The 22,498-nt window shown below is 31.5% G+C and overlaps 3 protein-coding genes, 1 long non-coding RNA gene and 3 other non-coding genes across 9 annotated transcripts; 3 read left to right on the top strand and 4 right to left on the bottom strand.

Annotated features, from left to right (window-relative positions):
* Positions 1-1,471: 1,471 nt before the first annotated feature.
* Positions 1,472-2,344, bottom strand: LOC143554361 (uncharacterized). 3 transcript variants are annotated; one of them, XR_013139002.1, is made up of 2 exons: positions 2,315-2,344; positions 1,472-1,702 (listed from the first exon to the last, which is right to left on the bottom strand). It is a non-coding gene; the product is annotated as an uncharacterized LOC143554361 (long non-coding RNA). The 3 variants fall into 3 exon arrangements; XR_013139004.1 differs by lacking the exon at positions 2,315-2,344 and adding an exon at positions 1,882-2,290; XR_013139003.1 differs by lacking the exon at positions 2,315-2,344 and adding an exon at positions 1,800-1,888.
* Positions 2,345-2,932: 588 nt separating this feature from the next.
* LOC143554384 (uncharacterized) lies at positions 2,933-3,802 on the bottom strand. Its single transcript, XM_077044151.1, has one exon. It carries the CDS (start codon positions 3,800-3,802, stop codon positions 2,933-2,935), a length of 870 nt encoding a protein of 289 aa, XP_076900266.1.
* Positions 3,803-13,790: 9,988 nt separating this feature from the next.
* LOC143554385 (ethylene-responsive transcription factor ERN1-like) lies at positions 13,791-14,837 on the bottom strand. The gene has a single exon (XM_077044152.1). It carries the CDS (start codon positions 14,835-14,837, stop codon positions 13,791-13,793), a length of 1,047 nt encoding a protein of 348 aa, XP_076900267.1.
* A 2,914-nt stretch (positions 14,838-17,751) lies between these two features.
* TRNAD-GUC (transfer RNA aspartic acid (anticodon GUC)) lies at positions 17,752-17,823 on the top strand. Its single transcript has one exon. It is a non-coding gene; the product is annotated as a tRNA-Asp (tRNA).
* Positions 17,824-18,476: 653 nt separating this feature from the next.
* Positions 18,477-18,636, bottom strand: LOC143554402 (U1 spliceosomal RNA). Its single transcript, XR_013139010.1, has one exon. It is a non-coding gene; the product is annotated as a U1 spliceosomal RNA (small nuclear RNA).
* A 456-nt stretch (positions 18,637-19,092) lies between these two features.
* TRNAD-GUC (transfer RNA aspartic acid (anticodon GUC)) lies at positions 19,093-19,164 on the top strand. The gene has a single exon. It is a non-coding gene; the product is annotated as a tRNA-Asp (tRNA).
* A 1,053-nt stretch (positions 19,165-20,217) lies between these two features.
* On the top strand, positions 20,218-20,895 carry LOC143554386 (uncharacterized). Its single transcript, XM_077044153.1, has one exon. The coding sequence runs from the start codon at positions 20,218-20,220 to the stop codon at positions 20,893-20,895; it is 678 nt and encodes a 225-aa protein (XP_076900268.1).
* The last annotated feature ends 1,603 nt before the right edge of the window (positions 20,896-22,498 follow it).

Genomic DNA, 22,498 nt, shown 5'->3' on the forward strand with positions numbered 1-22,498 from the left:
GTCCGGTAGCAGTTGGCGGTGGTCGAGGCTCGGGCTTAAGATAATGAGAGTGACACAAAGAGGGGTGAAGAATATTGATAAGGAAACAAAGTGCCAGTATCTGGACCAGATGATCCTCTTTGACTCGGAGAGGACACCAGTTAAGTTAAGGGTGTGCACCTGTGTAGATGTCATGGAGGCGCGACAGAAGCCTGCGGCGACCGGATCTAATGTAAATTAGTTATGTACGTACTTGTGTTTGTTTAGTTGTGTTCATGTGTTGGTTTTATGTTACAAGGTTTATCCAATATTGAACATGAGGGTCATGTTTGTTTGAAATTTTGGTGAGTATTAAATGTTTAGTGGATTTTTTCCAATGTTTTGATTGATGAAGAAATTTTCAAAAATGGGAAAAGTCAACTGAGAAAATTATGCGTTCATACTTTTTATAGTTTTATAGTCAAATTAGTGAATGGTGTCCAGTTTATTATCGTTATAAAAGAATAGCAGATACAATTAGAAGAGGGGTCAGAAAAGTTTGTTGAAGGCGGCTACAAATCAGATAGATAGATAGATAGATAGATAGATAAAAGGAAGAAGAAGGAATCAAATAACCTAATTTATGTGATGAAGTGAGCCTTTTTAAATATTAATGGTGGGCCTTGTTATATTTACATGAGCATAATATTTATCTTATACATAAAAGAAAATTTAAAAGGATTGACCAAATTGATAAACGTTGTGACTAATGTAAAGAAAATAAGTGTTTTGATATTTAAAATATACTATTTCCTTTTAGTTAGCTTATTGTTTATTAATTTCGTTTATAGCATCAAGTTTAACCGGTACATCGTACCACATAATATGGTACAACGTACCTGAGCGACCTGAAATGAGCCTACCCCCTCTCGTGTGAATTTTAGGAATCTAGCGAATTGCGATCCCGTTCACGTTCCCGTACCGGAGCGTACCAACTTGGGTCATTTCCTATATAGAAGTTTTAACAATTACCCACCAACCAAGCTTCATTGATGTTTTTATTGATCACATATAAATCATATATATTTAAAAGCAATGTATGAAACATAAATAAACATTCAAGTTTTGGTTATTATTATTTTTTATATGTATATGAATTATATATATATATATATAAATTATTCATGACGTCATCCGGGTCAAACACCGGTCCGACCTTTGACCCGGTAAGGAGTCTGGGTCAACGTCCGGGCCGGGTCTGAAAACATTGTTGTCCATGAATCTTTTCTTGCATAAACAATGTTGTTTTGAACATTTCAACACAAATAGATATTTCTTTTAGATGTAAACAAGTAACCGTACCCGCGCGTTGCGGCGGGTCGAGTTGGTACCGTGTTCTTTGCATATTAATCTGATATGTGGGTTATATTTTGACCCGCTTTAGAAATGTACACGGTCTAGTTTTATTATCGTTAGCAAGGAACTTACATTAAGTGCATTATCCACATGTGAATGTTGGTCAAAACACCAAAAGTCCTACATTTTACCTAATAGAAGTAGTAAACATCAATCACAATGTTAAAAAACCAATTTAACTACCTGTTTATTGCAGGTCATCGAACTTGGACAATTTCTATTTGTTGCTTTAAAGTGATCCTTTTTGCACATCATATAATGCACCTTTTAACCGGAGACTTCAATGGTGATGGGGTTTTGTCCGCCATGAATGTTGGTAGCCTTTGACCTACATAACAATTAAAATCAAAAAACTCAATAACATACTAAACTGGAAAGGAAAATAACATTTTCAGATATTTAGTTCATGGGTGTTTGGTTATTACATATGGGAACATAAACAAACTACTTGCAAACCGGCTCACTAAACGTTCGGTTCCTTTACAGGTGTAAAAAGTGTAAATGTACCAGATGTTCTGTTGTGGAATCAAACCACCATAGACAGTGAGTAAACTGAAAATTAGCCCTAATGGCATACCAATTACATTCGTCAATGTAACTACTATGAAATCGAAATCATAATATGTATCAACATCACACCTCTTAGTTTCATCTTCTTAATAAAAAAAGGTAGTAAAAGAGATCCAAATCAAACAGCAAATCGATTAATAATCTAGTAAGTTTACTTAGTTTACCTACCGATCGATGACCATCCCTGTAATCTTAGTTTTGCTAAGACCGCTTGGATGTATAAATCCCAGAAATATTCAGTGATAACTTTGCTGATTAGCAAAACAATTCAAGTTTCATGCATTTTTTTAATATTATTGAATCCATGATAACAACCCTAGTTGTACTAACACATAAATAAGCATCAAAGCCGTAAATAAATTAGAACAACCTGGAGCAGAGAATCGATTGTAAACTGGTTTCTAGCAGAAACGCCTACTGGTATTGAGCTTGGAAAACTAGAACATGTTGGAATCGGTTAGTTCTTATTGAAAGATAGTTATTATCACCAGCAAATTATTGAAGTTATTTTCATTGATAGTAAGAATCCATCGATAAAAGGTTTATTGGTATGGCCTGGCTCTAATAATTCCGTTGGTAACATTTTGGACGACCATACAAAAGTTTCCGGTGATTAATTATCAGTAGAGTCATGTCCCATCGGTGATCGTTTGTAAAATCCGTCAATAATATGTCGAAAATGAGATTAACCACGCTCGCTTTTCCAATGGTCATTTACCGATGAATTTCCATCATTGCATACCTTCAACGACGGAATAGTTGGCGAAACTAATTAAACAAAGTAATGAAATAGGTACGTTTCATATAATGGAGGTTTGTAACTAATGAGACAACATATATATAAATAGGTCCCAAGATTTTGAATCATTTGCTTAATAATCAAGAAAAACTTGGAAATTGGAATAATAAATATATCCTTTAATCTTATAAACACAAATTAATGACAAGAAACTGAGTTGCATTACATAAAACTAAACCATATAGAACATTAATTTTCGGAAGGTATATTCATGTACTCATGAACAAACCCCTCACCAACCTCAAGTTCCAGTTCACCATGCAAAGCCTTGCAGTAATTATACAACACAGTGTTTGCCGCAGTGATCCGAAGCAAGAACATCGTGAAAAAGAACGAACCAAGCGTTGTAATAACAATCGCATGCATATTTGTAGAACATATCAATACAATCAACACACCACAACCCCAAAAATACAACATCACTAACAAAGAAACCGATCTCATCCCCTTAACTAAATACGAGCTTCTCATCAAAGCCGCAAATCCCCATTTCGATTCCACCACAACCACCACAAAGGCCAACGACCATTCCACGTAGAAATATAAAACAATCGCGATTAGAATCACACCCATGATTACCAAAAACCACATGAAGTAAACCGAGTTGTAGTCAATAACAACAAACCCTAAATTATGTACCAACATAAGAATGGTTCCGACAAGTAGAATGAAGGTTAGGGAGATCAAACATATAATAACATGAGCTATGATCGCGGTGGAAGTGATTGGCAAGAAAGAGAAGGTTAAAGACTTGAGGGAATCGAAGAACTTGACAGGTTCACCGAAGAAATCATGGTGTGTGCTGTAGCTGATCGCGCCTATAGCACATAGTGCGAGGATGTAGACAATGAGGAGATAAGTAATTAATAGTTTGTGATTATTTGAATGATCGTCGGTGAAGAGGTGGATGATGGAGCTAATATTAATGAGAGAAAACGAAAGAGGGAAAAAGAGAAGGATGGATAATGAAACAAAGTGCCAGTATCGGGTTAAGATGATCTTCTTCGACACCGAGAGGACGCTGGTTAAGTTTAAGGTGTGCACTTGTGTTGATTCCATGGTGGTGGTGGTGGTGGTGGTGGGATGTATTGGTAATGTAGTTGTGTACTTGTGTTCATGTGTTTTGTCTTAGTTTATAATGCAGGCTTATTTTGTTATGTTGACAAGTGAAGGAACTGGTCTCTTTGGGTGTGTGGTTAGGTTTTATACTTTTATTAATTGAAGTTAATTTGAATATCTTGTATTGGTTGATGAATAAAAGCCAATACATGGTAGGAGAAGTCAACTGAGAAAATTATGAGTTTGAATATTTCTCATATTAGTTATATGAATTAGAGTTAGAAGATGAAGAACATCATTCAAAATGAATGGTGTCCATGAACATTTTATTTAGAGTAAACTATGGTTTTCGTTCTTATTGTTTGTTTAAATATGTGATTTTAGGCTAATAGTTTCAAATTTGCACTTTTTGTCCATGTGGTTTCATTTCACCTGCAATTAAACCTGAATTCACAAATGTCGTTAAGTCTGGTCGTGAAACCCATCAGTGTGTTCTTCACGTGAGGGGCAACTTTGTCCTTTTTTTCCCAAATACACCTCGGCCACTCATGTGAGGGGGATTGCGAATTAGGACTGGGGTTTATTTGAAGAGAAAAAGGACAAAACTGCCCCTCACGTGAGGGGTACGCTGATGAGTTTGACGACCAGACTTAATGGGGTCAATGATTCGGGTTTAGTTGGAAAAGAAATGAAACCACATGAACGAAAATCACAAATTTAAAACTATTAGACTAAAACCGCATATTTGAACAAACCACATAGACGAAAACCATAGTTTACTCTTTTATTTATATAGAACAACTTCATCACCAAGTATGGTAATTTGGTAGGTTTATGGTCGGTAGAATAATATAAATAAAACACTTTAAACATAAGAGGAAAATAAAGCTATAAACTACATGCTACAATTAAAATCTTTAAATACTATTAAATCAATACAATGTGGATACATGGCATTTAACTAGCCTGTCCACATTGGCAATCCACTCAGCAAGTTACCATTTTCAGAATGTCTAATATTGCGCCACGTGTCCTGGACTCCAAGTCAAAAAATATCAAAACCCGGTTTTATTTTCACAAAAACTATTGATCTCCACCACCGATTCTCTCTCTAACCTCACGATGATTATACCAACCCTAATTCCGGCGGCGAGATCTACAATCAATTCTCTCTCTAATCTCCCGATAATTATACCAACCCTAATTCCGGCGACGAGATCTACAATCAATTCTACCTTTGATTTTCGGTGTATCTTTCCGATGAATATACGAATCCTACATCCGTCGTTCAGATCCACCATCGAACCTCTACATTGTTTATCAACAATACGCGCCCTATTTGTGCCGTTTGGATTCGAACCGATTGGAGACATCAAAATAGTGGGATTTGATTATCCGATGATTATACTGAAGGTAAGTATCACTCCAATTTTGCAAATACAGTTATTTTATTCAAAAAATTCTCAATCTTTCTGGCAAATATGTCATACGTCTATTTTATGTTTACTGATGTTTACTGATTCTTCCGGTCAATTAATATTTTTATTGTTTACTGATGTGGACTGATTCTTCCGGAAAAAGTTTCCTTCAATACTTTATATCCGACAGATTTGTTGATATATTTCTGTATAATTTATAATTGTTTTCTTTGTCTCAGTATTAAAATTTTCCGGCTAACCTGTTCTTATAGTTTTGTTTTTCAAATATTTATATTTAAAATTCCGGCTAATTTTCGTTCAATTTATTTCAAAGGTGGTTTTTGTATTGTTAAGGAAAAACAACATCTGAATTAATTCCGGCTAATTGTTTTCTTTGTCCAATCTTAATTGTGAATCCGGCTAATTTTTCGTCTAATTTTATTTTCCGGCCAATTTATTTTTAGTTTTATCAAAAAACAGAATCTTTTAATTTTGTTAAGATTATAAGTTTAGTAAGCTTTCTAAATCATAATTGTGATTTTGTAAAACAAACAAATAATTTTAATTTGGCGATAATAACAATGATTAAGTAATTAAAGAAAGAATTAATGATTTCAGTAACTGATTTCATTATTAATCAATATATAACAATAAAATAAAATAATTATAACCTTAAATATTGAAATCAAATATTTTTGTATAATAATACATTCTAAATTTAAATTTTCAATATATTTGATTTGTTATTTTTGGAAGAAATACATTGAATAAACATGTGTAATTATATTAATAACTAGGCTATAGGCCCGCGTGACACACGGGTGGAATAACATGTCACTAAACATAATCAACTTAAACATCAATTTAAACAAAAAATATATTTCTTTAACTATTAACACTTGATAGATTTACATTGTCACTAAACACATTAATATACCAACCAAAAATTAATAGATGTACATTGTCTTAATATTAAAACTTTCAAATTACAAGAAGTTAATTTGAGCATAACAACCAAAACACATCAACAAAATAACTAATGTTCTTTGCTATTAAACCATCATCAACATCTTGAAAACTTCAACCAAAAGAAAATCACTTTTCCTAACACACCTGAAAATTGTTACAACACAATAACAGATTATATAAAATATAAACCACACAAAACAACATGTATAATAATTAGTAACATATAAACATTACTAAAGTTGTTATATGGAATCAATAAATCTTAACTTCCAAATTATAGTTATTAGAAAGTGTAAAGAGATGTTGACCATTACTACTTGTATTAAATCTAACAACAATATCTAAAGATTTTATATTTTACCTTAAAGTTCATCATCAGACTCCAAATTATCTGGACCAAAACATGTAAACAAACATAATAAATATAAACAACAAATTCATGCAACACAAATTTCTTCAAACTTTCGGACCAAAACGTTAACCATTTACATTGTCTAAATATTAAAAGTTAAAAGTTACAATAAGTTAATGTACATCGAACAATCAAAAAACATCAATAAAAGACATAAACACGTTCTTTCATATTAAACCACCATCAACTTCTTCATACATTCTATCAAAAGAAACTCATTTTGCTTCATCATCTGAAATTATAATATAACTATAGCATCCAAATTAAATACACCATAATAACATATTTAATAATGAGTAACATTTGAACATTAATAAATTATTAAATTGTTGTTTTTATTAAAACAAAATAACATATAACAACAAACAAAGTAAAATGACAACATAAAACATCTTTCTAACTTAAACCATTAAACCAAAAAGATATATCAATAAAAACCTTTTTTTGGCCGTCATTTTATAACTAACAAATTTGATATTATTTCAAAACAACCCGCTTTGAAATAATTTTAAAATAGTTACAAAATATAAAAAATTGGAATTAGTCAACTTCAAAAAATTATGAAATTGTTTTTGATCTTTGACCAATCTTACAACAAACTTTTAAATCACTGACATTAATATTTTGTTAAATTTGCAAAACTTAAATACGTTTTACAATAAATGAATTCTCAAATAACTTTGGAAAGATTTAAAAATTTTATGTTCTTGAAAATAATTAAAGCTGAAAAAATATGACTACTTAATTTAGAAATAATTACAAAATGAAAATCAAATCGGTTAATTTGAAAACTTCAAAAAATTATGAAAAGATTTTAAAATGAGTTTAAATATGTTAATTAAATTGTTTTAAAAGCATTAATACAATTTAATGAGTTTAATTATCCTTATTAGTTATTTAAACAAATAAGGATAGTTAAACTTAATAAATTGTATTAATGAGATACTTAAACCTTGTTGCAAGTAAGGCTCAAAAATTTATTTAAGGTTATTATTTATTCATTCGATTTTTTAACAAATAAGGAAAGTCAAAAGATATAAATTGTAATAATGGGATAATTAGGTTATTATTTTGGTCAAACCACAAATTAAGAAATGATTTTATAAAAATGGAAAAAATTAAAATATAAAAAAGGGTTGTTCATTCGGATTTTAAAAAAAATAAGGAACGTCAAACTTTATAAAGTGCCATAATTGGATTCTTAAATGTGTATAAATCTAAAAATGTAAACTAATATAAATGGTCAAAAACGATTTAATATGAATTGTCAAATACTTAAATAGGTCAGAAATTTATTTAAGTTATAACTTATTCATTCGATTTTTTTAACAAATAAGGAAAGTTAAAAAAATATAAATTATAATAATAGGATAATTAGGTTATTATTTCGGTCAATTCACAAATTAAGGAATGGGTTTATAAAAATGAAAAAAGTTAAAAATATAAAAAAGGGTTGTTCATTCGGTTTTTTAAAAAAAATAAGGAATGTCAAACTCTATAAATTGCATTAATGAGATTCTTCAATGTGTATAAATCTAAAAATGTAAACTAATATAAGATTGGAAATTATAATAAAATTTTAAATTAGACGGAATATTTGTCATTTAATTGAAAGTTGACAAAAACAATAGAATAATGATTATATTAATATATGTAACTTAATGTATATTATAATCTTATAAATAAGAAATATACATGAATATTAAAAAAATATACATCAATATTAAAAAAATTAATAAAATACATCTTATTAACTAATGTTCAATCCATGCAATTAGCTTATATGAGTCGGAACAATAACCTGAAATGATAAAGTCAAATATTAATAGTCATATTATGGAAAGTTTTAATTATAATTTTATAACCGGAAAATCTGAATGGTCTTACCGGAAAAACGGAATAGTGATAATGACGACGATATCTCCGATTTTTATTTACCCAAGGTGAAATGAAATATTCCGTACATCAATCAGGACAATAACCTGAAATAATTAAGTTTTGTTATAACATTGATATTATGGAAGATTTGAATTATAATTTATAACCGGAAAATTTAAATTGGCCTTACCGGAAAAAGAATAATGATAATCTCCATGGACGGAACTTTTTATTTAGAACCTAGAAGAACAACATGTAAAAGAAAAAAAACAGGAAAAATATAAAACTTCAAATAAATATAAAACAACCATTGTTATAGGTATAACACATGAACGGAAAAACTTACCGGAAAAACGTAAAAACGTAGAAATATTAGCTTCATCGCCGTTTTTGTTTTAGAACCTAAACTGATTCTAAAAAAATCAGTTAACAATGAAAATAAAGATAAAAAGGTTAGATCTACAATAACCAGAAGAAAATATGATTTTGCCGAAAAAGTATATAACCTTGCCGGAAAATCATATAACATTGTTGGCCATTAGAGTGTAATATATAACCTTACCAGAAAACGATTAATCTCGATCTACATTACCAGAATATAAAAGATGGTGGATGGTGGAGTTAGTAAGCCGAGAGAGAAAGAGATTAAAACGATTAGGGTGAAAAATCTTAAGGTTTAAATCAATGTTTTCAGACCCGGACGCCTTACCGGGTCACAGGTCGGATCGACCCGAGAGATTGGACCGGACATTAACCCGGATGACTATATATATATATATATGTATAATAACTAATGTCGGTTAACATTTAAAATGATTATTGATTATGTATTGATTGTTATATTCTATTTTAGCTAAGGATTCTTATATGGACAATTTACTTATGTCATAATTACAAAAACCTTCCATTTACAATGGTTCTTTCAATATATAGGATTTGTATTTCAACTAATTGAACATCAGTAGTCCTTGGTTGGTTGGCAATTGTTGCATTTGTTGAGTTTTCATCTTGGGATAGTGCCAGGGTTCAATTCTCATTATTAACATCAATTTTTATTTAATAATATACATGATAGGAAAGGAAATAGATTACTTGGAAATGATGTGGCATTGATGTGGAGAGGCTAGTTGAATGACATGTGGACAATTGATGTGGAGAGGCTAGTTGAATGACATGTGTATAAATTGTATTGCTTTAATAGTATGTAAAGATGGTTTTAAGAAACCTTTAATATTTAAAAGATTTTTATTATTTACTAATACATTATAGATAATATAATTTCATAAAATTATCAAATTATAATATAATTTCTCTAAAATTTCCGGTAAGATTTTTGTCACAAATTCAGCGTTTTCCGGTAAATTTATATATTATACTCTAATGGCCAACAATGTTATATGATTTTCCGGCAAGGTAATATCTTTTTCCGCTAAGGTTTTCCGATATGGTTTTATATTTATTTTAATTGTTATATGATTTTGTAATAATCTCTTTAGGTTGTATATCAAAATCCAAGATTGAATTGATATTTTGAAGTTATAACGGTTTTCCGGTAAGATTTTTGTTTTCCGTTTTCGTTTGTATTTATATTAATTATTATATGAATTTTCTATTAATCTATTTAGGTTCTATATCAAAATCGAAGATACAATGGAGATTTTTCCTATTTCGTTTTTCCTGTAACGCGATTCAAATATTCCAGTTATCAATTAGAATATTTGTTTACATAATTAAAATCTTCTATAATTGGCAATTTATTTATTTTGTGATATTAATATTAATATTTAATTTTCTCATTTCAGGTTATCTCTCCAACTTGATATAGTTAATTTCATAGATTGAAGATTTGTTGATAAGATTTCTTATTTTTTGTTTAATATTGATGTATATTTTTGTTATTATTCATGTATTTATGTATTTTTGTTTAATATTGATGTATATTTTGTTATTATTTATGTATATTTTTTGCACTTCCAAAAAATGTTTCTCGAATGTCAATATTATTGTCAATCTCCATTAGTAAGATTAAGTTTTGAGTATTTCCTAATTTTCACACACTTTCCATCTTTTTTGTTTGAACAATGTATAATGAGACATAAATGTCACAATTAATGCTAATGAGTGTCATCATTTGGTTATGGAAACTGTTTAATAATTAATGTACTATAAAAATTCAAAATATTATTTGAATTTGAATTCTAAAAAAAGATATATTACAATTGGTTATGGAAAATTTTTGTTTCCATTGTCAATATTATTATGTTTATTAGTTTCCAATCTCCACAATATTTCTATCTTATACGTTTGACCAATTTATAATTAGACATAAATGCCACAATTAATGATAATGAGTTTGTAACAAAATTGAATACAAATTTCAAAGACTGTAATAAAATAATATTAATTATGGATCGCCTAAAAAAAGTAATAATTTCAAGGTTACATTATGCTATGGTTTTTGTAATATTTTTTGTATTTAGGATCTTTAACTATAACAAATTTCGTTTAACAATTTTGGTAAACAGATTTATAACTTAAATAACAATTTATTATATTCTAATTTAATCAAATCATATAATAAAGTTGAAAGTCATTATTTATAATTATTATTTTTTACGTGTATTCAGATTAATAATTCGAATTTCAAATAAATAAGTTGAGTATAATTTATGTATTTATTTTTGGAATTGACTATAATGTGGGTTGGTGTTTTCTAAAAATTTTAAAGTTAATAACTTCATTTTAATATTGTTGACCGACTATTAGTTTTGGTAGTTCCAGAAATTTTGGTAAACAGATTTATAACTTAAATAGCCATTTAATATATTCTAATTTAATTCATTTTCTAATATAATACTCAACATAAAATGTCAATTTCTTAAATACGTGTCTATTACATTTTCTGTTTTTACGGGATATTCATATACGTTCGTTAGTAATGTCTTTAATAATATTCTCATTTAAATATAACAATTAATTTCCACATTTTTAATATATTTTTTTATTAAAACGTGTTTATATGGTATATATATTTTTGTATTATATTTTTCACCTTTAAATATTTTTAAAGTCAACATAAAGTTTTTTAATCTTTCCAAATTTATTTGAAAAATTCATTTATTGTAAAACGTTTTTATGTTTTGCAAGTTTAACAAAATATTAATGTCATTGATTTAAAAGTTTGTTGTAAGATTGTTAAAAAATTAAAAAAAATTCATAATTTTTTGAAGTTGACTAATTTCATTTATTTTAATATTTTGTAACTATTTTGAAATACTTCAAAACGGGTTGTTTTAAAAGAGTATCAAATTTTTTATCTATACAATTACGGCCAAAAAGGTTTTTATTGATATATCTTTTCGGTTTAATGGTTTAAGTTAGAAAGACGTTTTATGTTGTCATTTTACTTTGTTGTTGTATGTTATTTTGTTTTAATAAAAAGAACAATTTAATAAAAACAACTTTATTAATGTTCAAATGTTACTCATTATTAAATATATTTAATTTGGATGCTATTGTTTTATTATATTTTCAGGTGGTAAAGCAAAATGAGTTTAATTCTTTTGGTAGAATGTTTGAAGAAGTTGATGGTTTAATATGAAAGAACATGGTTATGTCTTTTGTTGATTTTTTTGGTTGTTCGATGTACATTAACTTATTGTAACTTTTAACTTTTAATATCTAGAACATGCAAATGGTTAACGTTTTGGCCCGAAAGTTTGAAGTAGTTTTGAGTTGCTTGAATTTGTTGTTTAAATTTATTATGTTTATTGACATGTTTTTCCACCCGTGTGTAACACGGGCTATACCCTAGTAAACAATTAACCACATGCTACAATTAAAATAAACAAAAGTGTAAGAACGAGATGAAAAAGAATGAATGTAGTTGAGGATTTATGTTCAATACATGTATTCAAAATAGATTGTGGGTTATTCAAGAGAAATGATATATTTCTCAGAGTATACACGAAATAATATATTTCTCAGAGTATACACGTACCTTATAACTTCTTAAACATACGATATTCCATTTTGACCATAAAATACATCAATTTGATGTGATTTGTTTATGATGCAAGTTTAAGACGAAGATGCGTTAAAACGATGAAACTAAGCTAAATTCGGAAGAAATATAATTAGTCGATCGTCAAAATTCAAAACTCATCCCTATCTTTAAAGCGTCGCATTTGGCAATTTGATTAAGTTCATGAGAATACTTACCACAAGAAAGAAGAACATAATTCGCAGCTGACAGATGAAAATGAATCAAGTAGACTAAAATCGAGATAGAGTATCTCATTTTTGTTTAATTGAACAATGAATACGGAAATTCAGATCCGCGTATCGATCTCATCTCCATTTGCCATTAGGTGTTTGGGATTCTTTTGTATTAAAGTGGTGTTTTTGTTAATATCTTAATTAATTACATTTGATTTGATACATTATATATGCACTCTAAAATATTTAAGATTGTTTATAACTTGAAGTCGGAGTAAAATGCCAAAAGCAATGAGTTTACAAGTCACTTGTAAAAGTGTAAGGAAGTCGAGCCGTATATGAACTAGTTAAGACCGATCTACTAAATAACGAACTTGACCGAGCAAAAAAGAGCCTCATACATCAAATTCGATTAAGCTTGCAATACACAAAGATAACAAGCTAGATCTTCAAACCTTCAACAAAAGTTGCTGTTGTTTAATGTTTAATAATGTTCTATTCAACTGTTTTGGTTAGTTTCAAACTAAAGTTGGTCTAATAAACCAGTTGGGATGGCACAAGAGTAAAAAATTCAATTCGCCGTTGCCGGGGATCGAACCCGGGTCACCAACGTGACAGGCGGGAATACTTGCCACTATACAACGACTTGCTTGTACGTTTAAACTACAATAATTTTAATAAGACTTAATTTAAAAATTACACATGAAATATTATTTTTCATCATTATTAGATTGTTTTAACTATATATCCATTCTTATATATACTAAGTGTGTCAATTAAATGATGGTGGTTTTTAGAATTTAGATACGCTATTGTAATGGTTTGAATGCATCATTATAATCGCAAAGTTCATTCATTGTCATATCCGGACGATTTAATGGGTCATTGTACATTAGACACTTGGTATAATATTTTCAAAGTGATGTTAGTTCGTCTCAAATATGCAATAAAAAAGTTGCAAGATGGATACTAAATATACTAAAAACATATATTTAATAGATAAAAATCAATAAATTAAATTATTAGTTCAAGAAGAATACAATGCTGAATTATATCAGTATAGCCTATAATAAGAGCACTCCTAGGCCCTTAATTAGTTTGATCCTCTAAAGAACATTTCTAGTGAATCAAGATCAAAAGAACTCCAAAGATAAGCTTCATCTCCTTCCTTGCTACTCGAAGACGAAAACGACTCCATACTCGTCAAACTATGTCCTTTCTCTAACTTCTCTTCTACTACATTACCTAAACTATTTTCGCTGTTATCATTCGGACCAAGGTTTGATAACTTCTCATTCTTTCGGTTCTCCGTCATCTTCAAACATTCAGATATCCCGTTAAACGCATAAAGCGAAGCAGACACGTTCCGTTCGAACTTCATTCTCTTCATGGCTTCACTAACCATAGATGGATCCTCAATGTAGTTTTCCTTGGTTATCTCTTCTGCTATCTCAAATAAAGAATAGTTGATAGATGATTCAACATTGTCCACAAATAATAAATCAGTCAAACCTAAGTCAACCTCTTGGTTTCCTTCCATTTTAGCCTCATCTCCAACTATATTATGGTTAGTATCATCTCTTGAACAATATTCAGAACTTGCACTAAAACTATCATCTGGGATGGGGTCAAAGATTTGGTCAAAGTCAGAATCTTGAACATTGGTTGACTCTTGAAAATGATTATTTTGAAAAGAATGTGAAGACTCCATTGGTGGAGTATTAGTATAATCACCATTAGTTTCAATATTACCACCATTCTTTGCTCTAAGTCTTTGAAGAAGAAGATTAGTGATTTTGGAAGAAAGCGCGGGCGATTTGTTAGAAGGATTACACGGCCAAAAGTTTGTTCGTGTGTTCGATCCACGAAGCAAACACGCGGCTTCATCGTACGCTCTAGCAGCCTCCTCAGCAGTATTAAATGTCCCCAACCATACTCTTATTTGTTGTATAGTGTCTTTAATCTCGGCCACCCATCTTCCCGAAGGGCGTTGGCGGACCCCAACAAACCGTTTTCGTGCACGTATGGGACCTCCGACAAGCGGGCCACCACCGTTGTTTAATGGGTCCCATATGGCTTCATTATTACTTTTGTTTTCAATATCTTCACCCTCCACAATATCCTTCCTAATCATTTTCATTGTTGGAATAATAATATATAAGAGTTTTTGTGGCTTTGGTATAGGTAATAAAGTTAAGTGTAATATGTATGTATATATATGTGTTGAGTAGAAGTAAAAGGTATAAGATATAACTATATAAGTATGATGTATTGTAAGGATCGTCAGCCATTTGTTGGAATATATTTGTCTAATGTGTAGTAGTTCTGATAATAATAATACAATATCAGTACGGTACTACATAACAATATATTTGAATTTGACCTAGTCATATGTAGATTCAGGCGGTTAACTAGATTCAGGCGGTTAACTAAATTATAGTATCGATAAGAGCATCTCAATATACAGTTTTGACGCGTTTTTTAGCTTGCGTTGAGGAGTAACCGTTATTGGTTGTGAGAGAGGCAAAACCTGGACATGGATGACGTGACAGTGTTGTCGAAACTTTCCATTGTGAATGCTTTAAGCTGTAGTTATATACTTATATATATATTACATTTTTAAACATGAAAAATATAAAATCATTACAATAATTTGTGAGTTTGCAATCATAGAATGTTGGTTCTGGTCACTTGTAAGCATTTACTAATACAAGACTAGTCTGCACTTAACCAATTGTTGTATTAAACATTTAAACTTCCTTACTAGTGAGGATAATATGTGTTACAAGTGTACGCTAGGTTAATATATATATGTGTTAGTACCCAAGTGACAAGTGTGCAGTTTTTATATATTTATATCATTTTCTACATTTTTACAATGTTATAAATTAATTTACATATCGTGTATGGTTTGTCTATATTTCACTCTCTCAGACCTTACCAATAGCTTTGCTATGAGTGAGATTTTACTGAATATGATGTCGTATCATGTATATGTTTATAACTATGAACAATGAGAACTATTCCGCGGTGAAGAAGTCGACTAACGTTGTTTGTCGTGGTAGCAATTCCAATATCAAATTTGAGGGATTGGAGGGAGTTATGATAAAGAGAAAGAATCCTATGTGAATCGAACATAGTCAAACCGACGCAAAAAAAATAGCGGCCCTTATTTACGGAGACAAACTTTAGCTAAATGTGCTATTTTGAACGAGGTGTAAAAGGGTATTTAGTTGTGGATGGTTAGTTATTAAAATGTTTAGAAGTAACAAATTTTAATGTGTTCATCATCAATATATCTCACAAGAGGGTCCAAGTGCTTGATACCAACGTATCTATAAACATTAAACAAATCAAATTAATAAAAAGGCTGGCATTGGAAGATTAACCCATGATAGTGAAGTCTCTAATCGTTTTGCTTTGTCATTGATGGTATGGTTCAAATATTGCGATTTGTCCGATGCCAAAGCACTTAAATATCAATACATATCATAAGCTCATTGTGTATCTTTATAATCAGAATGCACCAATTAAAAGTTTTAACTAGAGATTAAATCATGTTTGGATATGCTAACATGTTGCATGTTGACAAGTCTTGTTCAAGACGGCCCATGATTTTATGAGTGTCAAAAAATATATATTTACCCTTACCTATACACGCTTAAATATGTGCAACCCGAGCATGATCGTTTAAGTCATTATGATTTATCTAGACGTGTCAAATGGGTTGACAAGTTGATTTATATCAATAATTAAGTTGGTGGTAAGGCTGCCTACATCTTACCCTCCTCAGACCCTACCATAGCTTTGCTATTGGTGGGATATACTGAGTACGATGATGATGATGATGATGAATTAAGTTGGTGGTTCGTAAAAAAATATAATGTGTTATGCGAGTTATAAACAGATTAGTGAGTCGACATGTTTAATCAAACATGTTGACGTCTTAGCTTCTTTTAAGTACATATTTTTAAAAATAAATTTTCAAATAACACCTCTGAACTTTTATCAAATTTACGTCGTGTTTGAACTTTAATAAAGCTATCCTAAGGTCCATAAACCTTTTAACCTTTTTCCATAGTTTTTAACTTTTTTTATGTTCTTTCCAGATTTTTTAATTTTTTTGGTTTGTTGCCTTTATGAAATGTTTCGGCATGATTTCTTTAATTATTTTTATCTACTTAAACACCTACGACGCAACGCGCTGGGGCATCTACTAGTTACGTATTAGTATTTAGTAGTGAAAACATAAAAACCATTCACGATATAAAACCTTCATCTAAAATTTGGGTACTAGACAAGATTCCAATTTGCAGCAAATCCATGACATGTCTTTTTGTGTTGTTTTGTTCTATCTTTGAAATTAACACCCATAAAAGGTATATCCAAAGCTTCTAAAACATCAGTACAAACTATAACTAACTGTTAAATATTACAGTAATTACATTGTTTACATACATGCTTACATATATACTACAACCATATAGGCCAAACAGAAGTGCCAATCTTCGGGTATTTAGATGAAACAATCAGCCGTACGTTTTGGATATTTAATAAAACCACGCATCAGTTCTAGCATGTTCGTTTGATTATTAACGCTCAAGATTGTTAAATGCGGAGCTGATAATGAAGTTTGGCGCCTTTAATCATAGTGTATTTGGGAAAATGTTAACATATAAAAAGATGCTGTTGTCACCTTGAACCAAACGATTCACCTTCTAAGTCGTAATAAGAAAAACACAATGACAAGTCCACTCGATTTACAAAAAACCATGACATTGTAATAATTTGTATATCCATCTGATCACATATGCCATGGTAAGCTGAAAGAATGGAATACATTCATATGATGCCTCGCAGCGATGGCTTTTGTTGATGGAAGTAACTAAGTTAATGCTTTTCAAAATATGTTTTAAGTGTTCCATATGTACTATAATCAAATAGTAAGCAATGAAATCTAATACTTACATTTTTAAATAACATGTATAGATATCAACAAATCTAAAACCAAAATTAAGTTTCATATGTTATATTAATTTAAGTATAACGTCGAAGTCGTTGTAGTATAGTGGTAAGTATTCCCGCCTGTCACGCGGGTGACCCGGGTTCGATCCCCGGCAGCGGCGCTAAACTTTTTACAAACCTTTTGTTATAAAAACATTTATGCTTAAACTTGTACAAGAAAATTTAATAACGTATAAGATAACTAGCTCAAGTATCTAACTGATACAGATTGTTCATGTTCCATTATCTTCAACCAGGTTTATAAATGTGAAAATCATATATTTCACTAAACGTTTATGCTATCTAAGCCGTTTTCCAGACTGTTAAGACTAGCAACTAACGAAATCAATGTTTTAGTAACAAACAAAGTAAACAACAGTAGCTTAGTTTTAGACTTGCAACTAACGAAACTTTGCGACATAAAGCCCTGTGCTAAAACCGTTGAAAATTTTCATGATAAGAGATGACGCTTTCAAAGTTGTCCTAATGTATCTGCGACGCTAATTGTCACTAAAGTCATCGTAAAGCACTGTCATCTCTCTATCTTTCATATTTTCGTTCTCAATATGTCTCTCGCAGTACGTCTTGTTGATATTACTTAAACTTGGTTAGAATCAGCGGACTCAAAACTACATGTTCTTAAATAACGTACACTTTGATATGACAAGATAAACAAAATTTAAATAAATAGATAAAACAGGCGGTCCGAGATTAGATCTTAACAAACGGTCCAAGATTAGATCTTAACAAACAAACTTTTAATCTAAGATATTGTGCGGAGGCCACGCGAACGCAGGCCTCCACTGCCATAAATTATGACGCAGGCCGACTACTTGGGCCAACCTTAAGCTAAAACCCCTCCTGGGTGCAATGGAAGTCACCAACCTAGGCCATGGACCGTCTTAATCGCCCATTGACCGTGTCCAGGTGAGTGATTAATACAATAGCTTCTCTCCTTATTTGTATAACACATCCTACCATTTATTCTTATTCCATTATCGATGTGGGACTCTCCAACTAATTAAGCCACCTGCTTAATTATATTTCCTGGTAAATTAAAAAAACTTGTGGTACATGGAAGAGCATGTCGATGATGTTTCATAGTTACCGTAAACTCCGAATGTCCCTGGCATATATATTCATAGCCTCGGGTGCGATTGGACAACGCATTCCATGGTAGGAATTTGCAGTGATTTGTGCATAACTAGCTCTTGATTACTAGTCATGTAACGTGTGATTTACGTTAAACACGCAATAGCAGTTGCTTTTGTTAGATCTTAACTCGATAGGAAATATTGTTTGATGCAAGATATATTACTAAGGGATATGTATGTCTGATTGATACAACGTTCAATATCAAAAGGCTAGTTTAATTTATAAAACTCAACAAAGTCGTTGTAGTATAGTGGTAAGTATTCCCGCCTGTCACGCGGGTGACCCGGGTTCGATCCCCGGCAACGGCGGAATTTTTTTATTAACTTGTCTTAAAAATACTACTTAAGCCGCAAGCATTTTAACAATCACAAATATAGGGATTGTGGTAAAAATATTAATGAAGTTGCAAAGAATGCAAACATTAATGTTTAGATTAAATGATAAACTTAGGAACATTTGGGTCACGAGTAAATTGTTCATTGGAAGAAAAGAGCCAATAAAGAAGGTTTTAATGTTTTATTGTTGAGACATGATATTTGTGAAGTTGAGAGGTTGAAGTCGACTTTCATAAATGTTTTGAAAAGAATAAACTTTAATAATTTTGTTATCATGTAAGTTCTTCGCTTTGCCGAATCTATATATTATGACTTCAATAGATTATATGAGAGATAAATTGTTGTTTCATTTGCGATGACATCAAAGGTTTTGGTTTCTTTGGGTGAAAAATGAAGCAAAACTACAATCACTAGAATGGTCGAATTTATGTAACTTCAGTTTCACTAATGTATCCTTACTACGTTGATTTACTAGAATGCATCCTTACTACCCTCACTAGCTCCCTATCATATGTAAATGTGTTTATATCATATATATGTACTTTATACTCTATTACCCGTGTGGGTGTGTGGAATATAGATTACATATAGAATGATTAGTAAATATTTAATCTTTTATTCTTTTCATTTAATCGTCTTCTGGTTTTTCATTATGGAATTGAATTTGTTCACGAATACAAATAAACATGTATTTATGAAATAAAAAGAAGAAGAAAAAGAACATTACTATTACAAGACACCTTAATTAAATATAAGTTAAATCTGCGATTTATTATGATAATCAACAAAGCACATGTTAGATTTGTTGTTAGTTAAAGCAACACTTTATAAAACAAACGAACGCAACACAACATCATTTCATCAAATATAAAAAAAAAACGAACGCAACATCTGTTCATGTTCGTTCATTTATAAAACAAACTTTCTACCAAACCGCTCACAAAACTGTTTCTGTTTTTTACAATTGGGGATCATCTTCTTCACTGCATCTGATAAAACATCAAACCCTAACATCATCCATCATCAATGGAGAAACACATTCAAATCTTCTTAAACAAGATCTCAATCCTATCAATCACCATCGCCACATTAATATTATTAATATCCATCTTCCAATTCCAATTCCCACAAACCTGCAACACACCAAACCCTAACCCTAACCATCCCAAATCCTCCTGCGCCGCCGCCCACCGTCCAACCACCACCATCTACCGCAAAAACCACCGCCTCTGGTCCACCGCCACGTGGCGCAAATCCGTCAATTCATTCACCACCATCTTCCACCACCTCCAAACCCTAGATATTATCTCAAACCACACACACGCGGTAATCGTCTCCGCCGGCGGCGGCCAGGCGGTGATGGCGATGAAGGATATCGGAGTGAGTGAGGTTGTCGGTGTGGAAGTGGTCGGCTCGCCGCCGCTGGTGGACCGAGCAGATCCGCATAAGTTGCCATATTTTGAAGAGGTGTTTGGGTTAGGGTTTAGTGCCGGGTTGGATCAGGCGGTGTTTCCCGGGAGGTATGTGAGGGAGATGGAGCGGGTGGTTCGGGTTGGGGGTGTGGTGGTAGTGTGTGTGGAAGCGTGTGGGGGTGATGGTGTCGGTGAGGTTACGAAGATGTTTAGGCGGTCGGAGATTTTATTAAAGAGGAATGTCACGGTGATGGGGTCGAAAATGACGATGATTGGTTTAAAACGAGTGTAAAAGCGCATTTAACGACATGTCAGATATGAAGGGTATGATTCTATACGACTCGTATGTCAGGATTATTATTATTTTATTTGTTGTATATGATTTTAATGTTCTGTAGTTAATTAACGAAAGAAAAGAAGAGAAAAGAAAACAAAATGTATAATTAATATGTGTCGGTCGAGGAATGTGACGGTGATGGGAACGACGATGACGATGATTGTTGTGAAAAGAAGATAAAGGAATCGAATCTGGTTTATCAAAGGTTTTGGGGATAATTTTTTTGTAAGTTTACTGTAAAGTTTTATGCTTTTTGAGTGTTATTTTATCTGTTGTAGATGATGTTACATGTTTATAATATGTATCATATCATGTCCATGGGTGATATTATTTGATGGATGGTGTGTAGTCTTTGCATACCACTTTCCACATGCTTGAACCAACAGTATGATATTAGGAAATGGAGAACCATTTGGCTCGACTCTTTGTGACCTAAACGCCTGGAACCACTCGTGCATTTCTAAACCAAGGTAATAAATTTGATCCAAATAGAACACGAGACATCCAGATAAACCATGAACAACTTATAGGTACTTAGTCGAAATCAGAACATCCAGTGCACAAATACAAACATGCACGTCATCTTATTATTCTTGCCAAGACCAAGCCTGGTAAAACATGCCGATCGGGTCAGGAAACAAAACAGGTCATAATGGGTTCGGGTTGGAACAAGGGATTAAAAAAAAATGTGTCGGTTTGGTTTAGGTCAAAACATGGCATATCTGCTTTCAATTATTTATAGGACCATGTTTGAGCTCTACAACCTTTGTGATTTGTCCCGGTGACCTATCTAAGATATAAATCACTATATTGACACTTTTTGCTACTCAGAATCGTCTAAGAAAAATAATAGTTCAAATTACATCAAGAATAACTCTAAAAAAATAATAAGGTGTAATAACTTGCTAGTAGGTTGATTTGTTGTCATGTTAAGGGTTTGTTTGGTATGGGGTAATGGAATGAACGACGAAATGGAATGGACGTGATAATGGAATGGACAAAGGAATGGAATGGGTTATTACCATTCCAATGAAATGTTTGGTTACCACATGGGAATGAAATGAATCATTACTTTGTATTGTTGGTATGTAAGAAAAAAATAAAAAAAATTAAATTAAAATGGTAGTGAGTGGTGGTGGTGGGAGCGGTGGCGGTAACGGTGGAGGTGGTCGTGGCGGGTAACAGTGGAGGTGGTGGTGGGCAGCGGTGACTAGGGCTGTCACTTTTACCCAAAACCCGAAATCCGACCCGAAAAAACTCGTACCCGAACCCGAACTAACCCGACTCGAAGAACCCGAACCCGAGAAAAGGCTAACCCGAACCCGAACCGAAGTAATTCGGGTTGGTTCTCGGGTTTGATTTATAAGATTTGGGTCAACCCGAAAAACCCGAATAAACTTTTAGTTTTGAAATTAAATATATTTTTATATATAACAGGCTAAGTCTTAGTCACTAAAATTATCAGAATATGGCTCTAATCGATTGTTGTCATTCTAACCATTATGGATCGATTGTTTATTATTAATTTATGAATGCCGTTTATTACTAATAGCAACCA

This window comes from Bidens hawaiensis, unplaced genomic scaffold (assembly GCF_021521415.1).
Source record: "Bidens hawaiensis isolate Kalapana, Puna unplaced genomic scaffold, B.hawaiensis_p1.1 tig00017670_1, whole genome shotgun sequence".
Taxonomy (NCBI): domain Eukaryota; kingdom Viridiplantae; phylum Streptophyta; class Magnoliopsida; order Asterales; family Asteraceae; genus Bidens; species Bidens hawaiensis.